The 25,272-nt window shown below is 38.5% G+C and overlaps 1 protein-coding gene across 5 annotated transcripts in view; it reads left to right on the top strand.

Annotated features, from left to right (window-relative positions):
* Positions 1 to 3,149: 3,149 nt before the first annotated feature.
* Positions 3,150 to 25,272, top strand: part of NR2C2 (nuclear receptor subfamily 2 group C member 2) — a 57,751-nt gene continuing 35,628 nt past the window's right edge. For 3 of the 5 annotated variants that reach the window (XM_063291652.1, XM_063291656.1, XM_063291654.1), the window contains exons 1-2: positions 3,342 to 3,439; positions 9,443 to 9,526. In XM_063291652.1, coding sequence (XP_063147722.1) covers positions 9,467 to 9,526 — 60 coding nt within the window. In that variant the 5' untranslated portion in view covers positions 3,342 to 3,439; positions 9,443 to 9,466. Of the gene's footprint in view, positions 3,440 to 9,442; positions 9,527 to 18,754; positions 18,813 to 25,272 lie in introns of those variants that run through there. The other 2 variants (XM_063291655.1, XM_063291653.1) reach the window with 2 other exon arrangements.

The following is a 25,272-nucleotide window of genomic DNA, read 5'->3' as shown; positions in this document are numbered from 1 at the left end:
TCTGAGAATGTGGTAGACTGGTAAAGGATTGTGGAGTCCCAAGGGCACCCCCAAGTCAGGCACCTAACTATTGATAAGTTTCTTTTTTAGTCCAGGGTTTTTAAATCTTTTTCTTTTGGTTATTAATTTTTGCTATAAGTTTACACACAATTTAGTTTAATTGTGCAGGGTTTTTTTAGTGTATTTAGGTGTTTTGTCTTTTTTTCATAATTTGTATTTTGAAAAATAAATTAAAAAAAAAGAAGATTCAAGCCCCTATCTGATTGATGTGGATTGCATCCCCTTTCAGCCTTTAGGTGACTGGAGGCTGAAGAGCACCCAGTGACCGCCCTTCTGTTTGCCACTGGTGCTGGAGGCTTCTCAGAGTAAGTAGCAGAGTAAGTAGCAGAGCCACAACTGCTGGCACGCCAATCAGCTATTCAGCAGCTAGAGGCATGGTAGCAACAATGGAACTGGCAATGTCAAATATTTAATGGAAATAAGTGTTACATCAAAGTTTCAGGAACATCCTGGCAACAGTATGGAAGAAAGTTGCTTTGGTCCAAAAATGGGAAGCTTTTAAAAATCCACTCATTAATGTCACCCATACGGTAACAGCACTTTTTTCACACTCCACAAAGGTGTGATTCATTAAAGCTGCTAGATAGTATCCCAATCATTTCCTAAAATACAGTGCACTCCAAACCAGCTCCAACTAGCTTCATTTTTTTTTCTAGATCAGCCAACATGAGCTAGATACTGCGACCTGCTGACCACTGGATTTTAAAACATTTAATCCAAACTTTTAGTCAAAATTTGTACTGTTTTAGAAATTACAACTCCACTCACCCACATGCATTATGCAGAAATAATAAAAATCTACAATAGATACTTTAAGCCATTTCCCCAAATAGCCAAGGCCCTGATTCTGGTATTCTGTCATTTAGCAATGTCCAATGCTCCCCAAATTCTTAAGTTCACTCTAAATACATTCCTAATGATTACATTACAGCCTCGTGTGGCGCAGAGTGGTAGGCAGCAGCATTGCAACCGAAACTCTTCCCAAGACCCGAGTTCGATCCCAGCGGAAGCTGGATTCTCAGGTAGCTGGCTCAGGTCAACTCAGCCTTCCACCCTTCCGAAGGCGGTAAAATGAGTACCCAGCTTGCTGGGGAAGGTGACTGGGGAAGGCAATGGCAAACCACCCCGATATAGTCTGCCAAGAAAACATTGCGAAAGTGGCGTCCCCCGAAGGGTCAGACATGACTTGCTTTCACAGGGGACCTTTCATCTTTCACCAATGATTACTAAATTAGCTTTTCCTTAGCTTTACAAGAAGCACGTTACAAGTTCCAGACACAAAACCCGCCTGCAATGTTGCCATATTAGGATCAAACTTTCCAATCTTCCAGAAGTCTTCATCAAGCTTGGTGTTAAGCTTGATAGCCAGCTTACAACTTTACAGAGATACGCACATACAGTAATGTAATATATGTTTTGCTCGGTATCCCCAAATAAGTTATTACCTTCTGGAAGTTCTGGATCCATTTTGAATCAGCCACAATTTAGTGTAACCACCACCCAGAACGTTTTGCTTCTTCTGGATTTTGGCTAAAACAAAATCCCAGAGTGATGTTACTGGGCAAATCTGGTGCACGTTGCTCCTCCTCTTCCCCATAACCTGTTAACTAGCCTATCTGTCCTTCAACTTCCTAATGCATTCCCTCTGTCACCATCACTTATGTTCCAGCACAGCATATCCCACAAGTCTACCCCAATTTTCCAGCACTGTCCCTTACCCTCTACCCCTTCAACAGTTGTCAATATCCTGTCAGACTGTCCCTTATCTTTCCAGCACCTCTCCTTTCCTCCCTGCACCTGCCACTGCCCACAAACCCATACTCTTGGATTATTCCTACTGTTTCCCCCCACCCCCAGATTTCTGCTAAGAAAAAACACATCTTGGTCCATAATCAGAACAGAATAGTCCTATTTCATTTAGTTTTGGCATGAGTGACTTGAGCAAAACCAACTTGTGCCTAAAAGCCTTGGGCACTTTTTAAACAATTTAACAGCACAAATAGTTGTTCAACTCAGGACTGGCATTATAAGCTAGCAGCCTCAGGCAGCCATGACAACCCCAGTGCCTCCTATGGCTCCAATAGTTCTGAATCCAGAGAGCTCCTACCATTAGTTAAAATTCCTTGGGAAATTTGACCAGCTGCCTATTCTTGTAGCTTATCTTCTACCACATGAACTCAAAGAGGAAGCACAACCAAGCCAAGAAGTGGCCACTGCTCTTGAAAGAGTAAACTACTTACTCTTTTGAAGGGACGGTTTAGTGCAATGGCTCAGAGTGAAAACAGCTGTTTGTGAACTGTAACAGAACTAGTCATAAATCTCATCTAATTCACTCACCGAGGGCAGAATAGTTACTTCTCTAAAGGAGAGTATGTAGAACCTGCCCTGTCTCTTCAGAGGAAGGAGGATTTAGGCATAGTGAGGATGGAAAGAGCAAGTCGGCCAATCGCTTCTACACTGCCCAGAAAAGGAGCAGGAGAGGCCTGGAGTTGGTCCTGATCTTGCCTGTACCTACTTCTTCCCCATCTAGGGCACACGACTGACCTCTGATTGCTACCTACAACGTAATGGGCTGATAGCAGCTCCTGCTACAGGTTGGGTGCAAACCCTCACCCTTAATGGAAATAGCAATTCAGTACCCATGTGGAAGTTAAAAGAAAGCACTCCCATACCAGATACCACCGTTTGCTTTCTTCTCATGGGGCAGAGTATCAAACTCGACAGGCAAGGGATCAAAGGTGTGATGCCACTGGTTTCCACCCAAATTTAAATCCAATCACCCATCACCTCTCAATTAAAATGAACGTCTGCTTCACACAAAAGCTATTATGTCTCTAAGGCTACTCCCCCGGATCTGCGTGGATAACCTAGCCCTGCAAGGATGTCCGCTGTTTCCCTTTCTCAAACGACCAGTCGCGCCGACCGCTCCACCTTCGGGGACTCCGGGGCGGATGGAACGGCGGCACGCGAGAGCTCGAAGCCATCCCAGGTAGCCCCTCCCTCTCCCCTGCTCCAGCCCCGCCTTATTAGGCAGACGGGGTGGGGGGAGAGATGGAGGGGGCCGCGACCAGTGTAATGCTGGGAAGAGGAAGCAGCGCAACGCTCCCAGGCAGCAACAGCGGCGAGAACAGCGCCTTCAGGGGTCACGAACTCTGACCTTTCGCCAAAAGGCACCAGCCGCCTCCCCCCCCGAACAATTAACTACCACTCCTCCTCCCCCCGTTCCTACGCGGAAGGCTCGTTAACCCCTTTGGTGCTCCTATCTCCGCCTTCCGCTATCCCTCCTTGGCGGAAGGCGGGGGGGGGGGCTCACGAACCAGGCCCGGCCGAACCGTTACGAGGCAGCCACGGCCGAGCTCGCTTGGCACCAAATCCTGAGGTAAAAGACCGCCTTCATCCTCCCTTGTGCTTGCGGGCGATGAGGTTTTCTCTCCGGCCCCGTGGCTGAGGCGGGCGGGCAGTGCTGCTGCCGCATGGCGGAGTGTCTGACGGGGTTCGCGTGTCTCGGTGGGTGAAGAGGAGCACCTGACTGGGCGGCTTGGGTGCGGCGTCTTTTTTTTGCCGAGGGCGGCTTGGGCCGCGCGCTGCAGCACAGCCAGACCAGCAGCGAGGAAGGAAGATGGAGTCTGAGCGGGCGGAGGCGGTGGCTTGAACCCGACCCTTTTACCTTTGCCACCGGGAGGGCGGAGGGGAGGGGGCGGCGGGTATTTTGCATACGGGGCAGCCCGTCGCCATCTTAGCGGACGTTCCCCCAACCCCCCCTTGTCGCTTGGAGCTGCGGCCTGCATGTTTGGGGCGCCCGCGGCCGAGTGTGAGGAAGGAAGGCGTCGGGGTGAAGATAACGTCGTGGAAGGGCGGGGAGACAAATGGCGGAGCTTCTGAAATTGGCCGTCTGCCAGCTCCGCCATTTTGTGGGTCGCTTCGCGTACGGGAAGCCCTATATTCTCTCAGCTTGCCCCCTCCGCATTGGGAGGGGGGGCGAAGTTTAAGCGATGGCCGCATTCGCCAATAAGCGCCGAGGCAGCGGGTTTCCGTCCTCTCCTAGTGAAAAGGAATTGGTGGAAGGGAAAAAGTGGGAAAAGGGAGGAGTTTGTGTTTTGGAGGTGCTCCTATCGCGATTTCTTCGTTTTCCTAATCGTTGTGGGTTTATTTTTATTTATTTATCAAATTTGTCACAGCCCATCTCCTCCCATCAGAGGGACTCTGGGCGGTTTAGTTGGGACGCATGCTTTTCTAGCGTAGATACTAATGGTTCCCATGTATCTTTTGTCGGAGAAAATTCATTGAGGCGTAGAAGTGCTTCTTCTGGGGTTTAAGATTTAATTGAACACTTTAAATGTAGACAGGGCTCGTGCTGTGACGTTAGTAAGTGAGACGGATAACTTAACTTTTTTTAATTATATGCTTTGGGATAGTGCTAAATTTATGATGGTGCTGCTTTACATTTTTAAAAATTGCAAACGTTTCACCAGAAAATTGATATGTTGGACAAGATAGAAAATATATTGCACTGAATTGAAAACCAATGTAGCATAGAAGTTAAAATGTTATATAACGAGAGAGACCAGGTTCAAGTTCACACTCGGCCATGGAAGTTCACTGAGTGCTTTGAACCAGCGAATCTCTTTCATGTTAACCTTCCTCAACAAGGTGGTTGTGAGGGAAAAAAACTAAAAAGATGGAGTACTATGTATGCTGCCTTAAGCTCCAAGAGCAAAGACAGAATATCATTGTAATAAGTAGCACTTTTTACCGTCATATAGCTCGAAAACTAAGCCTAGTTGGTATTTGGATGAGGACGATCACCAGAAATTCCTAGGGCTGTGGGCTAGACTAGGTTGAAAAAACATCCCTCAGGAAGGCAGTGGCAAACTCTTTCAGGGGGTTCCCAAAAAAAGGGGGTGTGTCCTTAAGTCACCAGAAGTTGAGCTCAACTAGGAGATCTTGTTTTATTGCAACATTAGGCACAGTGCTCTTACCAGAATAGTATATGAAAGTATATGCTACTTTATATAACTTGTTTCTAATTCCATTAACTGATGTGTTATTGGTACTTTCTGTGCTAGTGTACCAATAATTTATATTTTAAGCATGTAACTGAATAAAATATCACATACTCCAGTGCTGATTTTGAATCATTCCTTCTTTTTATTCCAATTATTGAACCTAATTTCTCTGTGTGGGTGCAGCAAGGGACTGATGGTCTATTTTTCATATGTGAAAATAATAGCAAGACTTATTTCTCCTAGAATAAGTGGCCTTGAATAAGGAGTGGACAACTTGAAAAGTAAAATGTAGGTTATTAGCATATTATTACACTCTGCTTTACTGATGGTTCCAGTGAAAATGTTACCTGCACATGCAAATGTATACAAATGGAGATCGTCTTTAAAGCAGCCACATAAGCTTTCCAGTATTTTGCCCACACTAACACACTTTGCAGTACATCTTTTTCATATGCTTTGCAAGCTTTAAGGATTATAATCAGTTTCCTATAGGAACGATTTCTATTTTCAGTTTCTTTGCACAACTTGCTGGACCAAACAGTTTATACTGTCTGTGTTTACACACGTATATTAGCCCATTGTTTAGCCATGCTTTATTCCATTAATCCAAATTTCCTTCCTTCCTTTGTGGCCACTTCCATTCAGTGTTAATGGAGGGGGAGAGAGATTGTTCCATAGGTCCCTCCTTTGTGGAGTGCTACAGGATTCAACACTCTCCCTCCTGTTTAACATCTATATAAAACTGCTGGGTGAGGTCACCTGCCAGATCAGAGTTCAGTATTATCTGTATGCTGATAATACCCAATTATATCTTTCAACCCTGAGCCAGCCAAGTGATGCTGTTTTGTGTCCTGGATGGGGAGAGACTGACTTCAACTTAATCCTTCCAAGACCAAGTGGCTATGGATATTAAGGTTCCCAGATCCAAGGATTTTCTTTCTTTAATCTTTGATGGGGTTGCACTTCCCCATTCAAGATGATGTGCAATCAGAGGTATTCTTTGACTCACAGCTCCTGCTCAAAGCGGCTCTAAAGACAGTCACTCATGTCCTAGTCACCTCTCAACTATTGCAGTGCACTTGCACTTTACATGGGACTTTCCTTGAAGACCACCCGGAAGTTTTAACTGGTCCAGAATGCAGCAGTGTGAGCAGTGATAGGCATGCCTTAGTTTGACTGTGTCACACCCCTGCTTTGCAAGCTTCATTAGTTGCCAGTATGTTCACAGGTGCAACTCAAGGTGCTGGTTATCAGAAAGCCCTATGTGGCATAGGGCCAGGTTATTTCAGGGATTGCCTATCTCCCATGGTTTCTGCCCAGCGGGTACAAGCTGACAAGGTTGGCACACTCCTTTCAATTAAACAATGCTGTCTATCAGGACCCAAGAAGCATGCCTTCTCTGTTGTGGCACCTGGTCTCTTGAACAGGAGTCCTGTGGTTTCTGCCCTGATGGCATTCTGGAAGGCCATGAAGACCTGGCCTTTTTCCCAGGCCTTAGGGTAGGGTGGATGGGCATCCTCTGTTGTATATGTCATGTATTGAGTGGCTGGATGCCATTTTGTTTATTTGTGTTTTTGTTTTCATCTTTGATATTGTGAGCTGCCCAGAATTGTTTGGAGTCAGGCCCTGTCTGAAAGAAAGACAGGGCACAATTAAAAAGGTATCTCTGATATCTAGGCAGGGACGTGGTTCCTTATTTAGACAAAAAATTAGTTATATTTCATTAAAGGCTGTAAGGCATTCCTGAAAGATGTTGGGATGACAGCATAATTTTGACCATTATTCACAATATAATGCTGTTAGAACTAGTGATAGTGAATACTGATTATCCAAAGCCACAATAATTTTTAATACATTTGGAATCCCTATATTAACAAATCAGTGGTTAAGGGCCTTAAAGGATATTAAATATATAACTTTGATTTTTAAGGTACAGTTATTTCTACAAAATATTTTTAATGGTTACTGGGCATCTCAAAGAATCTTTTTAAAAGGTTGGCTATCCACTTTTTAAAGCTAGAAGTACTATATAGAATGATGGCAAGATCATTTACGTGAGTTGGCAGCCATATAAGTTTAATAAATAAGAAAGAACATAGAACTATAATATGGGCTTGTCCCACTATTGTCTCATTTTGCTTTAATATCCATAAAACAGTTACCATGATTTTGGAAAGAGGAATACAATTTAAAGATATGAATATATTTTTGAGGTAATACTAAAAATTTGGGAATTGTCAAAATACAGGTTACTGAACATGGGGTATAGCCAAAAAAAAAAAAAGCAAAACCCTGCTCTTTTGCGGTAGAACGATAATAACATCCTGATAGAGAGTCTTGGATTGATTATGTGTTTGCTCTCAACTAGCTTTTTATTAATGTAATGGAAAAACTGATGAATATGATACATGATCAAGGTTTAATGTTGTATTTTTAATATTAAATGTGGGATTACTGCAAGTGAACTGCGTAGTTTTTGATGGACAGAGTCCTCCAATTCTACTTAGACTCTGATACTGAGATGGGCTATGATTTAACTGAGGGATAGGTTTCTTTTTAGTGTGAGCAGAGTAATTTGAGAGGTAAGGGCTATCTCTTCTTTATTTACTAGTTCTGTCAGTTGGCAAAGAAAAAAATCGGTTCTATGGTTGAGGTGATTAGCGTCTCCCTGAAGAGAGGTTTGTTTCTTCCTCCTCTACCACCACTCTACCTGTTTTGTACTATAAAGCTTATAATATAAAGTTAAATTGTTGGTAGTTAATTGTCTAGTTGAAGTTTAATGAATATTCTAGTTAATACAAGTTTACACATATCATTACCATGTCAAAGGGTCTGGGAAATAACAAATTCATGTACCCTTACATATTCATATCTTTACACAATTACTGATTTGATCAGAGACTAGCTGATGCAATTTTCTCTTGGTGCCTTGCAAAAGAAAGAAGGATCTACTCGTAGCATTTCAAAATTCCATAGTCCTTTTAGCCTGGCTAAACAGGCAAAAAATTTTTGCAAAAGCAGATGTTGTCTGTGTGTTGCACAGAGCTGACTAACATAATTTTACTTACCTGGTAAACTGAAACCAAACCACAAACTGGATTATGATTAAGCAAGTCCTCCTTAACTACTATCTGTAACTATAATCCATTGCAGATTATACCTTATCACTGTCTGTTATATCATTGAAACCCATTCTGATTGCTAGTTTATGGCTAAACAGTTGAGAAAATGATTCTGACTGCAGGAGCAGCTAAATTGTATGGTTATTCCTGGAGCAGCAACTCATAAAGTCATATATGTTGGAGTAGGTTAGCAGCCCTCTGTTCCAGCATAATATGTCTCACAGTGGCCAGTTAGGAAGCACATAAACATTTGATAAGAAAGGTAATAACTTTTTCTCTGTTGTTGCTTTCTAGCAGTTGATATTTATGGTATGCTTTCTATGCTACCTTTGAAAGGTAATAAACTGTCTTCAGAATACTAGCTACAATAGACTAATCCTACTTAAATCCAGTCCTGTTTTAGTGTCTAAATTGGAAGCTGCTGCTAGATCTGACAGTATTGAATTCCTCAGTTTAGAAGTAAGGAAAATTTACTTTTGCTGGTCCTAAGTGTCTCTTCATATAGTTTTACCTGGTGACTCCATGTCCTAACACAGTGAAAATGGAAGGCATACTTCCCTCTGTTCATAGTCTGTGGTGCTTCATCTCACAGGCACTAGGGACATTTTGGGGAAATAAAGGCTAAAGGAAGCATTAGTTTCCCCCCACTCAGCACATTGATCCTTTTTGTTGTAGTTTGCAAAACAACAACACCTTTTTAAAAGGAATGCCAGCAGAGTAAATGTTTCTTGAATATTGTGCATTGGCAGCAATGAGTGGCCACTGTAGGGGTAATTAAATTGTTCATCTTTGGGGTTCAACCTGCTATTCATCCCAATCACTATTAATGCTACACAAACCTTAGTGTATTGTGCAACTATAGTAAATGAGACCTATTGCTGTTTTTTTTCCTGAACTATTTATTTAGTTTATCATTACATTCATATTCCATATAAATATTGTTACCAAGAAGAGATTTCTGATGGCAGCATGGTGACTACATATGTACAGCACTATTTCCTGTTAATTGAATAATTATATTTTACTTCTTCATAAATAATTTCTTAAGTATAGCATATTATAAACCATGTTCCAATAAAATGTTTAAAACAATCATTTCTAAATATGTTCAGCTGTAAACCATTACATAATATTTAAAACATCTTTCTGTTCAGTGTAGAATTGTGCATAAATTTAATTATTCTCAGTAATAAAAATGATAAAGTATCTAATTTTACTGTGCCTGATAGAAGTTACTGGCATCCCTCCAAACAGGTTCTCTAATGATCTTCTTTCACCATGGCAACCAATATGGAGGTGCTGGCTCAGCAAATAGTGGAGACACAGCAGGTGGCTGAGGTGAGTGATGGATGATATTACAGTTATTCTCAGTTGGTTTTCAAAAAGAAAATACTGTATCCAACTAATTAGTTTTAAAGTAGCAATTATTTATATTACAATATTATTACTTCAGAAAATATAAAGACGTTCTTTTTGTACTAATGGACATTATTTATATGAACAAAATGTCCATCAAAAGATTTGGAAAAGTGTCCTTCTCAATCACAAAGGCTGCTGGGTGAAAAACACTGAAGCCATATTTGAGTTGTCAGCCATATTTATTTATTTATTAAATTTATATTACTACTCATCTCCCCCGATGGGGGACTCTGGGTGGTTTACAATAAAAGCAATAATAAAAACATCTAAGCTTCAATCCCACTTTAAAAACATAAATAAGATTTAAAAAATATTAATATAAATGTAAAATCCAAGAGGAGATGGAATCCTCAATCAATAGGGGGTGCTGTGGCACCAACCATCCCCAGCTGGAGCTGTTACCCCACCCCCATCCCATGCAAGGCGGCAGAACCAGGTCTTCAGTTTCTTCTGGAAGGCCGGGAGTGAAGAAACCCATCTCAACCCTGGGGGCATGATATTCCAAAGGGCAGGCGCCGCTCCAGAGAAGGCCCACCTCCTGGACCCCGCCAGATGTAATTCCTTTGTTGATGGGGTCTGTAGCATGCCCTCCCTGCCTGACTGGGTGGGGCGGGTCGATGTTATGGGGATGAGATGGTCCCTCAGGCAGCCTGGTCCCATGCCATGCAGGTCTTTAAAGGTGATAACCAACACCTTGAATTGGACCCAGAAGCAAACTGGTACCCAATGCAGCTGGTGTAACAGTGGTGTCACATATGCCGATTTCACAGCACCAATAACTGTCCATGCCACCGCATTCTGGACCAGCTGAAGTTTCCGGATACTCTTCAAGGGTAGCCCCATGTAGAGCGCATTGCAATAGTCTGTGTGGGAGATGACAAGGGTATGAGTGACTGTTCAGAGGCCATCTCGAGCCAGGAATGGGTGGAGCTGGCGCACCACCTGAGGATGTGCAAAATGGTTTTTTACCCCAAAGATACATAAAAAACAATATAAGGACGGTCTGAAATATAATAGAGTATACTCAATTTCATAATGAAAAACAGATTATGTTGTTATTTTTAGATGCTGAAAAAGCTTTTGACAATCTAAATTGGAACTTTATGTTTAAGACGTTAGAACTGATGGATTTGGGCGATATATTTATAAAAGCAATAAAATCAATTTATACATTTCAAAAAGCCAGAATTGTGATCAATGAAGAGATAACACAAGAATGTCAAATAGAAAAAGGAACAAGGCAAGGCTGTCCGCTATCTCCTTTATTATTTATATTGCTATTGGAGGTTCTAACAGAAGCTATTAGAAAGGATCATCGAATTGAAGGGATAAAGATTAAACAAGAAACATATAAATTAAGAGCCTTTGCGGATGCCTTAGTTATTATTTTACAAAACCTGTTAATATCAATTGATTACTTATTAAAGACACTACAAGAATATGGAGAATTAGCTGGTTTTAAAATAAATAATCAAAAACGAAGATGATAAATTTAAATATGCCACAAAATAATCAGAATGTATTAGAAATTAAATCAGGATTTAATAGTGTCAAAAAAGTTAGATATCTGGGGATAGAGATTTCAACCAATACTAGTGATTTATTCCAAAATAATTATGTTAAAATATGGAAGGAAATTAAACAAGATTTATTGAGGTGGGAAAAATTAAATTTATCACTTATGGGACGAATCTCTGCAATTAAGATGAATATTCTGTCAAAGATGCTATTTTTATTTCAAACTATTCCAATATTTATAACTGATAAAACTTTTAAATTATGGCAAAAAGATCTTTTAAAATTTATTTGGCAAGGGAAAATACCAAGAATTAAATTTAAATTACTACAAGAAGACAAGGAAAGAGGAGGCTTGGGTCTTCCCGATTTCAGGCTATATTATGAGGCATGTGGTTTATTATGGTTAAAAGAATGGATCACCCTGCAAGATCATAAATTACTAAATTTAGAAGAGCATGATTTAAAATTTGGATGGCACGGCTTCTTATGGTATAACAAATTGAAAGTAAATAAAACATTTAACAATCATTGTATTAGATCGTCTATTCTTAAAATTTGGGAAAAATATAAATCTACTCTAACATCGACAATACCACTATGGATTTCCCCACAAGAAGCTTTTGTAAGGCGAGAAACAATAGGAAACTATAAGTGGCTAAAATATTTGGATTTAATAAAATTTGAAGGGACTAAATTTACAATGAAAACAAGAGAAGAATTGGAAAATGAAGGATATTTATGTCATTGGTTTACATATATTCAATTAAAAGAACAATTTAAAATAGATGCTAAAAGTTACAAATTTACAAAAAAACTATCTTGGTGGGATGAACAAATCTATGGTAATAATGACCACATGATCTCTAAAATATATAAAATGTTATTACAAATGAGAATACTAAATGTACAAATTAAGCAATGTATGAATAAATGGGAGAAAATTTTTGGATACAATATTGAATATGATGTTTGGGAAAGAAGGTGGACTAAGGGATTAAAATTTACATCAAATTATAATTTAAAAGAAAATTTTTATAAAATGATGTACATGTGATATACCACCCCTGAAAAATTATCGAAAATGTTTCAAAATACGTCAAATGTCTGTTGGAAATGTAAAAAAGAAATTGGAACTTTATACCATATGTGGTGGACCTGTAAAAAAGCGAAAAAATTTTGGTCATCTATACATAATATAATTTGTAAAATGCTGGCAGTTATTATTGATAAATTACCGGAACTCTATTTATTGGGCTTTATGAACAAAGATTTGGAAAAAAACTATGGAAAACTTCTACTATATTTGATTACTTCGGCCCGAAGTCTCTACGCTGCAAAGTGGAAAGAAGAATTAATCCCATCTGTAGAGGAATGGATACTTAAATCTCTAAATTTGGCGCAAAGGGCAAAACTGACAGACCAACTAAATGATAAAAATATGGAAGATTTTCAAAAGGACTGGACACCTTTTTTCAAATATGTGGAATGGACTCAAAAAGTTAATATGAATATATAGTATATAAATAGCAAATTACTTAATTGTTTAATCTCTTATTAGAATTTATGAAGGCAATTTAGAGAATTAAGGGAAAAAAAATAACACGCTAGGATACTAAGCTTGTACCATCTAGAAAGTTGGAAACCCTAATCTTTCTATTTCTTTATTTATTTTTCATCTTATCCCCTCCCCCCTTTTTATTTTTATTTATATATATATATACCCTCTCTCCTCTTCTCTTTTTTCTTTTTCTTCTCTCTTCTTTTTTTTATATTGTAAGATATTATTGTTTGTATGTAATTCTATGTTTATTAAATAAATTAATAAAGATTTCATGAAAAAAAAAAGATGTGCAAAGGCCCATCCATAAGTGCGACCAATGCTGTTTCTATCCCATATCCCAGCCTGAAACCTGACTGAAAGGGGTCTAGATAATCCGTTCCATCCAGAATCCTCTGGAGCTGCGACGTAACCACTTTCTCAACCACCTTTCCCAAAAAGGGAAGGTGGGAGACAGGGCGAAAATTGCCCAGTATAGTAGGGTCCAGGGATGGCTTCTTGAGGAGGGACATTATTTATATGGCCATAATTTATATGAACAAAATGTCCATCAAGAGATTTGGAAAAGTGTCCTTCTCAGTCTTCTTACATTAGCCTGTCACGAAGGCTGCTGGGTAAAAAACACTGAAGCTATATTTGAGTTGTCAACCATATTCCATGCCTTTTGTTTTCCTTGAGCTGTCCTAGTTAAAAACTTATGAAATCTGTTAGACATGACAATAGGCTTCAAAACCTTTCTAAATAAAATTCTTGTTTGCTTTTTTGTCCTGGAGGTAGAATAATAGAAGTTGTTCTCTGCTGTCAGTTGCAAATTATAAGATAGGGTTGTCTCATTCCCAGATCATAAAAACTGTTAGGGTTATGAATCAAGTTCAAAAAGATGTCTACTTCATGTAATCTGTTGCCTCATACTTCTGGCAGAAAATTGTGGCGAATGGTTGCCTATATTTTCTCCTTGCAGCTATGGTGGAAAAACTGAACAGAATTGACAACTTTATTGTCATTACATATAATTGTATCTCTTAATTTTGTTTGATTCAGAATTTTAAAATCTTTATCTGACTTTAAAAAAAATAAAACTAGATAAGACTAGACTAAGGTTTATTGTGGATAGGCCTTATGATGTCTGCAGGACTGGATACCCATTATATTCATGGTGTTTATTATGAATGAATGAATGAACAAATGAATAAGATTTATAGGAAGATTCTAGAGCAGATCATAAAAAATATAAGCATTTTGGTATGCTAATTAATCATATAGATTTTCTCAAGAACAAAGCTTGTCAGTTTAAGTTTAGCTTTTTTTAATTAGGTAATTTTAAAAGTAGATTGTGGAATGCTAAATATATCCTAATTTCAACAAAGCATTGATAAAGTACCCCATGACCTTCCAAATGGGTATCCAGTTACACAAGAGCTAGATAGTAAGACAATTAAATGAATACATAGCTGATTTGAAAATCCTACTCATACAATGCTTAGTGATTTCCCAACAAGCTGGCATGAGGTAATAGCTCTCTTGTTGCTATTAAAGATATCCAAATGTGTAATAAGAAACTTAACACTGCCAAAAAAAAAAAAAAAAACCCAACCCCAAAACAGACCAAACTTCTAGCAAAAATTATAGTCTCTGATATAAAATACACTGAAACCTTGATTTAGTAGACTGCAGTGGAAACAGTCGAACTGGATTTCATGTGCAAATAACAGAAAAGCTTGTTTGGCAAATCAGTCCAGATAATTTACATAAAGTACATATATTTTACTAAAGTTAATATATGCTATTGTAAATTTGAATTTAACAAAGATTCAGATTTAAGAGTCACCTCTTTTCCCCAAGTGGCTCATTAAAATTAAGTTTTTACTGTATATCTAATGCACCCAAAAATAAATGACACGAACTATTACTATAATTATTTATACTCCATTTTTATTAATAATAATGATGTACCTCAGTCTCTACATTTATATTTGGAGTAAAGTGATTTTGCAGCTATTGGGGTGCTCCAACTATGTAAGTTAAAGGTGTCAAAATATTGATGTCTCGTGTAATATAGTCATTGATCACTCATTGGGTGCCAAGCTCTAGCGAAGTTAGGGTAAGATAAAGTTGAAATCCCCTCCAGGCCAGAGACTGTGGTTAAAGTTGCAGTGCCAAAGGAAACAAACAGATCTTTTTCTAAGGAGAGAGTCACTGAACAATCACCATTTTCATTCATTTTTAGGTTTCTGAATGACCAATCATTCTTATGTACCCTCTCATCTTGTTCCCATTCTTCTATTTAACTGAATAATTATACTTGATAACATTCAAAATATTGTGCAACAGTGCGTGCACATGCACGCAGACACACACACACACAAAGTGTGAGTAGCTTGAGAGGAGATTGAGGTGTTATGGATGGAGTTGAGATCCTCAAAATCAGAATGGTGAGAAATTGAAAGAACAAAAGGCAATGTTTGAAGCAAAGTGTGGACATGGAGGTTGGTTTGCAAGGGTAGAAAAGTACAGAGATGTAGTGAATGGTGTTGGTAAACTAGATTTAACTATATTTCCTTTTTTTCTTTATCTCATTTCTTTAATTCCATTTTGTTACTCTTTATTACTTTTTTTAAGACCTAAAAGCATAGCTAGATGGGTATGTATGTTTAAATAATCTTTTAGAACAAAATAATTAAGTTTGGCAATATCTAGTACCAATATGTATCCCATATCAGTATAGATTTAAGAAAACTGTTTGGTTATTTGCAGTAGAAGAGAAGATTTTAAGATTCAGAACTGTTCTTGCTAAAAAAGAACTATCAGCCTCAGCTGCTTTTCCTCATTTGCATTTGATACTGGATAATCTCAGTCCTTGTTTTGTTTCTTTTTCATATGGTACTTATTGTGCCTAATATTTTTTATTGGTTTTCTGTTTGATTTCTATTCAGATAATACTATTTTTTAAAACAAAGACTGTGTCTGATGCCTTTCCATTTTAGTAAGTTATTTTAATTAGGTATGCTTTCTTTTTATTGATATGCATTACTGTATTTTTAATGACGGCAATTCTTTTGGACTGTGGGCACATTTTCAATGTTATTAATGTGTAAAAATTACTGTGACAAAATGGCTACCACAGAAGAACTTGTCCTTTACACAAAATGGCTACCAAATTAGGCATTTACCAGAAGGCAGACTGGTGAGATTGCTTTTTGCTGCCTTCCACAGAGCTTTCTGTTAGTTCAGAATTCCTGTGTTTTTTTGCTGGGCCTCCAGAGAAAACATCAGGCTGCAGCTATGTACCATTTTTATTTTTTAATAATGTCTTTGGGGCTTATGTGTCATCCAGAGGCATTTTTATAAATAAAGTCACATTAGCTGCTGGTGTTTTGTAGTAAGTCAGTTTCCTAACTAACTTTTTATCCAAACAGTAGTAATCAGGTGGGGCAAGAGGCCTAGTGAAAAAAGTGTTTATAAGAGCTTTAGTGCCCACAAGAGCTATCTTGCATTCACCTGAGTTGAAGTCCAGCTCCAAGATGGCCATACCATTGTCTCCATTTGCCATTTTTTCATGCGGATTAATAGTTGGAGCTATGTTCCAAGTAAAATATTGTAGGTTCTCTAAATGCATCTTTCCACTATAAAGTCAGCCTTTTGGTTCAGCATAGTAGCTAGCTATTATTTATGGATATCTAATAGTTTTTCCTTTTTTAAAGTGTCTCCTACACAGATAATTCAGAGGATGTTTATTTTGAAAATGCAAAAGAAAGTACAGGTAGTCCTTGAGTTACAACTGCAGTTGGGACCAGAATTGCTCTCGCTAAGCAGTGTAGTAAAGTGTGACGTCACATGACCGCATTGCTTAGTTACGGCAATCCAGGCAGTCCTGGTTGTTGTCATAACCCAGACTCATGGGTCAGGAAGCGGAGAGAGTCCCAGGTAAAGAGTGCAGGGGTGCCGCAGGGGAATGGGGGTGGCCCTAGGAGGCCCAGTGCAGGCTGTGCATGAGTTGGGGGAAGGGGCTGCTGTGGTCCAGCGCAAACTCAGGAAGACAGGAAACAGCATGCGGGGTGTGTGCAAGCTCAGGGAGGCCAGAGAAAGAGGGCGCAGGGTGCATGTGAGTATGGGGAGGCTGGGGAAGGAGGGTGCAGGTTGCATGCATGTGTGCAAGCGCGGGGAGGCTGGGGAAGGAGGGTGCAGGGTGCATGTTTGTGTGCAAGCAAAGAAGGGCTGGGGGTGGGGGAGACTTACCCAAGCAACTTGCAACCTTCCCTTCTGGCTTCCCCATTGACTTTGCTTGTGGGAAGTCAGCAGGGAAAGTTGCAAATGGCAATCATGTGATTGCAGGATGCGGCAACCAGTTGTAAGTGCAAGCTGGTTGCCAAGCACTCGAATTTTGTTCATGTGATGCGGAGGTGCTACAACGGCCAGAACTTTGAGGTCCAGTTGTAAGTCAGTTTGTTCACCGCTGTTGTAACTTCAGTCACTGAACCAGTGGTAGTAACTTGAGGACTACCTGTACACGTAGTCTTCACTTAACAATCACAATTGAGCCCAGATTTTCGGTTTTAAGTCATAATGGTTTTTAAGTGATTCCAGACTCACTTTACAACCTTCTTTACCATGGTTGTTAAGTGAGTCACAGCAGTCATTAAGTGATTCAAGATTGGGGCTTGTGGTTTCCTTCAGTTGTTAAGTGAATGGCACAGTTGTTAAGCAAACCAGGAGTTACTTTGCAGTACTGTGGGGGCAAAGTATGATAGTCATACGTTTTCCACCAAAACTTGACTATGGAAATGCTTCTGTGGCTACAGTAGTATTGTTTTCAGTTAACATTACTGTTGTTTTCAACTAATATTACTGGTTGATTATTAAAAACTTTTACTGTAAGGTCTACATTGGAATCTTCGTTCTACAGTACAGTACTAAACAGGTTTAAAGATACTGTACAGCACTGTAACCTTTTTTTTTTCCTGCTGTAGTAAACTCTGAAGCTTTTGTTACTGTACAGTACTGTATATAACTCTGATTTTTATAAAACAACTGTTTTAAAAACAGTAAACCAGCATTCAGTATTGTTAAATATAATTACAAATTATACAGTATTTTGTGGAACATACATGCCACTATACAAATCTCTACTTAAGTTAAACAAAAACTGGGAAAAAATTAAAGGCAAGCATAAGTACAGTTCCACATGGAAAAAGTACTTACCTTTCCTGTACAGTAAGGCAGGCCCAAGGCTCCCTCTGCTGGCTGCTAAATCACAGGAAGTAGTGCGACCATGTGACCGGTCCTGCTGCCTCAGAAATCCAGCATGGTAAGCCTGGAGGACTTCCTGGTACCAAAGGGCGTTCATGTGACCCAAAATGGACGCCACTTTTGGGATGAACAGTTTTCTGTTACCTAATGCTAAAGTAGAAAGTTAGCAAACAAAATTTGTCTCCCAAAGTTGTTTGTGCACATCATGAAAAGGATTATTGTTTTTTCACTAAATCCCCATAAATGGGGATTTATAGTTTTCCAATAAATACTTTATATATAATGTTATAAATTAGATTTTAATGTATTTTTGATGGACATGCAACAATTTAATAAACTCTGTATTTTTTTTTAAGATATTAACTTAATGAATTGCAAAGATGGTAGATGCTTCATAAGAAACAAAATACAATACAAAGTTTGTGTTGTTTTCTTGTTTCATTTTATTGGCATGAAATGTATCAGGATAATAGAAAATTATTTTCTGATGAAATTTACTATTTTGATGTTTATTGAATAATCATTGTTGGACCCAGGATAGACTAAGGGGAAAGCTCTGTAACCTGGTACATCTTTCCCAGGGAAATTAATTGTATTATTAGACAAACTGCTTCAGCAGCTGGCAAAACAGCAGGAACACGTCGATTCTGCTTCCTTGGTTACAGGGAGTGATAGTGTACTTGACCTTCAGAGGAGCAGGGTCATGGGGAGGGCATTTTTAAATAATTCTGTCATTTTAATGCTGAAATCTTTATAAATGGAGTTCAGGTACAAACCTTTGTGAGTAGAATAAAACTGATGTCTTCATTTTTCTTCAATTGTTTTGCCCAAAGATCTTTGCTGAGGAAAAATGTAAATATAGCTGCAGAACGATTTGACACTGTAAGTATTTGAGTCTGTATAGTTTCAAGCTCGAAGCAAATAATTCAAAGGTTATTACAGATAAGATTCTTTTTTTAAAAGAATAGATAGGAATATATAGGTAGTTCCTTGTTTATGAATTATTTTATTAATCCTTCATTAAATGACATTTCACAGTAATTTTAACTAAAAATAGATTAATATTTTTATCAGATAAATGGATTTACAAATTTAGAACATTTTAAGTGCTTAGAAAAAGCCATTATTCTTTATAAACTGATTTTGATTAACAGCTTTAATCATAATTATCAGTTATTGATGTCTTTTACAGCTTTTATATCCTTTATATGATAAGCAATATTCCTTAACACATCATTTTAATTCATACTTTGTAACTATTTTTATAATAATCACAATAATTATTAGTTAACATTTTCTGATAAAATATATTTACTGTATTTTACTTAGCAGTATCAAAGATGGATTACTGCATTCCTTAAGAATAAGTCTGATACTAAGCAAATTATTTGCTTGCCTATTTCAAAACTGTCTAATGCAATCTCTCCCATATTAATACTTTCCAGAAGTACTTTTGGCCATGGTGGCTAGGAATGAATGGAGTTTTTTCTTAAAACTATCTGGATAAAAGCAGGTAGAAAAAGGCTGTTTTGTAGTAAGATATGTAAAGGTGAGCTAGAAAGAAAAAACTGATTGTAATATTCATCACATTAATGTATGCATACATGCACATATACACAACTGTTTGAAATAAAATTTTAGCACTACGAATACATGTATTTGTATCTTTATTTCAAATAATTGTGAGAATTTATACAATTGTTTAATAACAGATTTAGATTTATTATTGCTCGTGGCAAATAATTTTGCAGTGGCACATCTGACGTTTCCTGTACTTCATGTGTATATCCAAAATGCCACGCTAACTTTCTGAATGAAAAGTGCTTGTAATGTGCTTTTGAAGCATCTTCTCTTCTGGGAAAAAATTGGCATTCCACTATAAGTGGCATCTGATATTGTTTGTATAATTGGTCTGTTTCTTTTAATTCAAAGATACGTCAGCAATAGTACATCAAGGACCAAGTTGAAGAGCTGCAAATAACTTATCTATCCTAAATACTTCGTTTTGTATAAAACTATAGTGTCTGTGATCTGGGTGTTGGACATTTTCTGTGATATTTCCCATCTATTTATAGCTATAGACTTAAACATTTTTAGATAGCATTTCATGTAGCATTTTTTGAGATCATTGTTAATTGGATTTCTAATTAAAACAGCTCTGGGATAGTATTATTGCCTTGTGTTTAAAGTAGAAGAGCCTTTCTTTGGATCTGGATTTTTCTTTATATGAACTATTAGTCTTTTAGCCTGCAAGTCTTTTTATATCTATATATAATTGATTTCTTTTTGTCATTTATGTGAAAGAACACTAAGATGATTTATTTGATTATTTAGGTGCCATGTATTTTCTTGAAGCAAGTGATACTATTTACTTCTCAAAATAATGTGGTAACAGTACTGTGCATCCCAGAAAGTACATGCCCATTTTGCTTGTTTGTATTGCCCCAATTACATGGTCCTGGACTGTATACCCTAACACTGACATAAAATGATATGTTATAATACATTTCCTTCTCATGCTACAACTGCATAACTGGGTATATAAAAGATGGCCCTCAATTAATCAAAAATCAAAAACTAGGTATCAGCTTCAAAGACCCATTTTAAAAAAAAACCCACAGGTTTTGAGGGCTGCCCTAAAATCCAACGGTGAGAGAGACAAACTTATTTTGGAGGGCAGCATATTCCATAATTTGTTTGTCCGATATATTTCAGTTTATCGGAAATATATCTTATGTATAACATTTGATTAAGAAATTTTTAGGCCTTCATGTGAACATGAAAATAAATTTTGACAGAATGTCTTGATTGACACATGATATTAAACAGTGGACTGACCTTTCTGCATGAACTTTAGGCTTGTTCATGCCTGCTTCTTCTTGCATGTGCTCCTTCATATTGTTATGGCAGGCTATTATATGTTAAGTAGATGTGCTGTGTCATACCAATGAAATGTAGAAAGAAATCTGTTAACCCATAGTTAATCCACATCTGAATTGAGCTATTAAGTTGAATGTATTTGTCTATATAAATTAATGTTCCAAATAACATTCTCTTAGAGGTGCTGCTTGGGATCTGCCCTTCCTATGATTCTGTTCTAAAAGACAGCTAAGAATACATCTCAATGCAGTTAGGAAGGAGATGAAGGGCTAAGGTCTCCTAACTAACCATCATCTTGGACATGACAAATATATGTGACTCAGTAAAACAAAAATGAATGACGACATTTAAATTAGAATGAAAATTAGTCTCATTTTCAAATTATGTGGCATTGGAGGAAATCACACCTATAAAAACTAATAGTTGGATTCACTCAACATGCAAACACATGGTTTTCTTAACTCCAGCTTATTGAATAAATATTAAGTTCACATGTGGTGTAGTGCTAAACTTTATACAAAGGTAGGCAACTCAGTGTATTTGCCAGGCCCCTCCTGAATGGGCATTTGCAGGAAAGTCACAGAGGGCACATCATGAAATGTGCATCATAACATCATTATGCAAATGCTGGGGCTTAATTACTTGCATCAAATATTGGGAGGCAAGTAGGTAAGAGCAGGATTTGTGAGGGTTTCACCATGTGTGCGTGATTATTTTTGTGTCATTGCGGCTTGCTGTGGAGGCCATTGCCCAAATGTTTGATCGCTTTTGTTCTGTTGGGTTTGGGATAAGTTTCAGAAGGCAAAAAGAATTCCTTAAGCCTTGCATAGGTTTATAAATCAATAGCACCCCTTTTAAAAATTCTAAAAATTCAACAAGAACAAAAAGCCTAATCTTTCCAATCTGGTGGAAGATTTAAGGGGCAAAAAGGTTGTATAACCTTACATAAACCATAAATTAACAACAGTAGCTAGCTTCGTAGAACATACTATAAAGCCAAACATTTTTTTGCCTTAGTGAAAAGTGTGAATATGGCCAAGATAAATATATCAGACCTATACTATTTGTTGTTTATTCGTTCAGTCGCTTCCGACTCTTCGTGACTTCATGGACCAGCCCATGCCAGAGCTTCCTGTCGGTCGTCAACACCCCCAGCTCCCCTAGGGATGAGTCCATCACTTCTAGAATGTCATCCATCCACCTTGCCCTTGGTCGGCCCCTCTTCCTTTTGCCCTCCACTCTCCCAAGCATCAGCATCTTCTCCAGGGTGTCCTGTCTTCTCATTATGTGGCCAAAGTATTTCAGTTTGGCCTTTAATATCGTTCCCTCAAGTGAGCAGTCTGGCTTTATTTCCTGGAGGATGGACTGGTTGGATCTTCTTGCAGTCCAAGGCACTCTCAGAATTTTCCTCCAACACCTATACTATAATATAGAGGAGTATATTTGTCCATTGTTAAAATTTTGGTTAGATAATTGTTCAGGTATTGAAAAACATTAGGGATATGAGATACAATTAAATAAATTGCATCAGTAAATCAGCATCATACACAATATTATTCTTTACATGTGTCATATACATTACTAAGAACACATGGAAATTGCTTTTATCTTTATTCTTAGTAAATGGAGAAGATGAATTTGGAGTTGAGAGTATAGGAAATTTCAGAGGCACTTAATATTACTTTATTTTAGACCTGAAACAAGCTCAACAATGATCACAAATAAATAGGGAGTTGAATTTAATTTTTTTAATAAACTCAGTTGTAATGTACTATACATAAATTATTCACTCCAATCAACCTTACTAAATAAAATCTAAAAATAATAAAAATGAAACAGTACCAAAAGCAGGATACAATCAAAAGCATGCCTTATAAATTCTGTCTACATGGCCAAGGCACCTCAGTCCCCTTCTTTCATACCAGTCACTTATTCAGTTCACATTTATTAAGCACACATTCATTCTTGATCTGATCTTTTCTTGTTTTACCACACACGTTTCTTATGTAACCCATTCTAGTATCATTCAGTCTATTTTTCTGTTTTCCTGACTGATCAAATTCTCCCTCCTATATTACAAAGTGGGCAGGCAGACGCATGCTCTTATACACAGCCATTTTCATTTCTTTCCTCCCAACAGACCATATTGGAAACATTCTCACAACAGACTTTGTACTGCCCACTATTTTTGTACAAACATTTGCTCATTTTAAAACCTTTCCTCTTTTCAAGGTGCACAAATTCATTAATTTGTTCTTTTTTGCCATTTATGTATATCTTGAACCATACATTTTATTTTTCCCAACTCAAACAAAGTGACTCCGGGCAGCAAACAACATGTCAACTACAAATACAACCCCAGGGAAAGGCAGTCCCGCAAATAACCCAGTCCTGTGCCATTTAGTGCTTTATAGATGATAAGCAGTACCCTGAATTGCACCTGGAAGCCTTATGGGAGCCAGTGCAGCTCATGCAGTAGAGCTGTAATATGTCAGTAACCAGGAATGCCCATAATTACCTGCACTGCTGCATTCTGGACCAGTTGAAGTTTCCAGATGATCTTCAGGGGTAGCCCCGTATATAACACATTGCAACAATTCAATCAGGAGGTAACTAATATTGCAGAGAGGAGGATGCCATCATCAACTATAACAAAACAAAAGTAACTTTTTTGAAACAAACCATCTTTTGCCAGCATTCCTGGAAAATGAGTGGCTTCGGTATTGAGTAAACTAAGGTATTTAGATACCTAGAGGTGTCTTTCTAAGCTTTAGCCTCCTCAAATGAATGTAGGGCCATTATTGCTTAGACTCACAGACTTTTAAAGACCTTTGTGGCAGAGACCCATGTAGGCAGAAAGGTTGGGAGTTGACTATTGTGTAACAGGAAGAAAACCCTGGACTCTCCAGAAGTGTAGAGATTCTGGAGTTTATTCTCCCAGTCCCTTGATCATTCAGGGACAGCTTTCAAAAGAGGCTCTTTGGAGCCTAATCAGTCCAGGCTAAATTCAAACTAACATTCAAAATAAAATGCCTAACCACTTAGGTAAACTGTTCTGACAGAAGCAGTTTGAGGCTTATTCTTCTGCTCTCAGCAACAGTCTCGATAAACTTCCAGCTGCAGATATAGGTATATAAACAGCCTCTTACTTGTGTAGTCTCTGGCTCCCTTTCTTCCCTCCTGAGGAAGACTTTCCAGTTGCTCTGCCTGGGCAAAGCCGGGCAGCATAGAAAGATGGGGGAATGGGTTTGTACAAGTCTGATAAGGTAAACACAACAGGTGGCATGTTTCTAGGTTTCTCTTTGTTGTCCTCTGCCATATACTATCACCCTCAACCTACTTCTCCAACCCCCATTCCTGCTCCTTCATCAGAGCAGCTGTTATGCTCTGCAGTCATTGAATCTACAAATACTCATTCTCCAGTGATGTGGCTTACTCAGAAGGAGGGTGAGGTGTTGCCTTTACCACAGCCTTCCTTCCTTTTGCCCATTAAAGATATGGAAATAACCATATCTTAGCAGCCATAAAATTCTTTAGAGCCAAGGTTATTGGTGAAAGGTCCCCTGTGCAAGCACTGAGTCATGTCTGACTCTTTGGGGGGACGCTGCTTTCGCGACATTTTCTTGGCAGACTATAGAGCAGGATGGTTGCCACTGCCTTCCCCAGTCGTCACCTTCCCCAGCAAGCTGGGTACTCATTTTACCGACCTCGGAAGGATGGAAGGCTGAGTCGACCTGAGCCGGCTACCTGAGAATCCAGCTTCCGCTGGGATCCAACTCGGGTCACGGGGAGAGTTTTCGGTTGCAATACTGCCGCCTACCACTCTGCACCACACAAGGCTGACCTTCACCGCCAAGGTTATTAGCTGTCCTGACAGCCAGGAAACACGCTGAGACAAGGAACTGGTCTCTAATGTTTATTGCTAATACATAACAGGAATCCTAACAAACTGAAGAAGCGTGGGAAAAACCCAGACATATAAACCCCAAAGGTTAAGGCGGTCCCGATCTGTGTCTCTTTGAATGGCTGACCAATTCCTCAGTGCTACACATGCGCTTAACAGTCTGGATGGGAGCCCCCTGCTCGCCATCCTTACTCATGACATCAGCTGTCTGTTATTGGATATATTTTATTTATTTATTTATCGAATTTTTATCACCGCCCATCTCCCCCCACACTAGCACACAATTTGCCACAATCATGACACAACCCCCACTGAGGTAGTCAGTCCGATTTCTTAAGGACCCCTTTGTACATACCTCATTGTGTTTCCAACTATCTAATAAGACTGAAATCTGGGCTAATGTATGTAATTACATTGACTGAAATTCTGAATTAATGGCACTGGTGATAACCTGGCCTCTGATTTTGCAAGACAACTTCATGTCCACATGGAAGGAAAGGATCCTGGTTGGTCTAGATACTACATTTTTTAGGTTCAGCATTTGATCTTTGCTGGCCC

This window comes from Candoia aspera, chromosome 2 (assembly GCF_035149785.1).
Source record: "Candoia aspera isolate rCanAsp1 chromosome 2, rCanAsp1.hap2, whole genome shotgun sequence".
In the NCBI taxonomy this organism is placed as follows: Eukaryota; Metazoa; Chordata; class Lepidosauria; order Squamata; family Boidae; genus Candoia; species Candoia aspera.
This window is presented reverse-complemented; position numbering and strand designations above follow the sequence as displayed.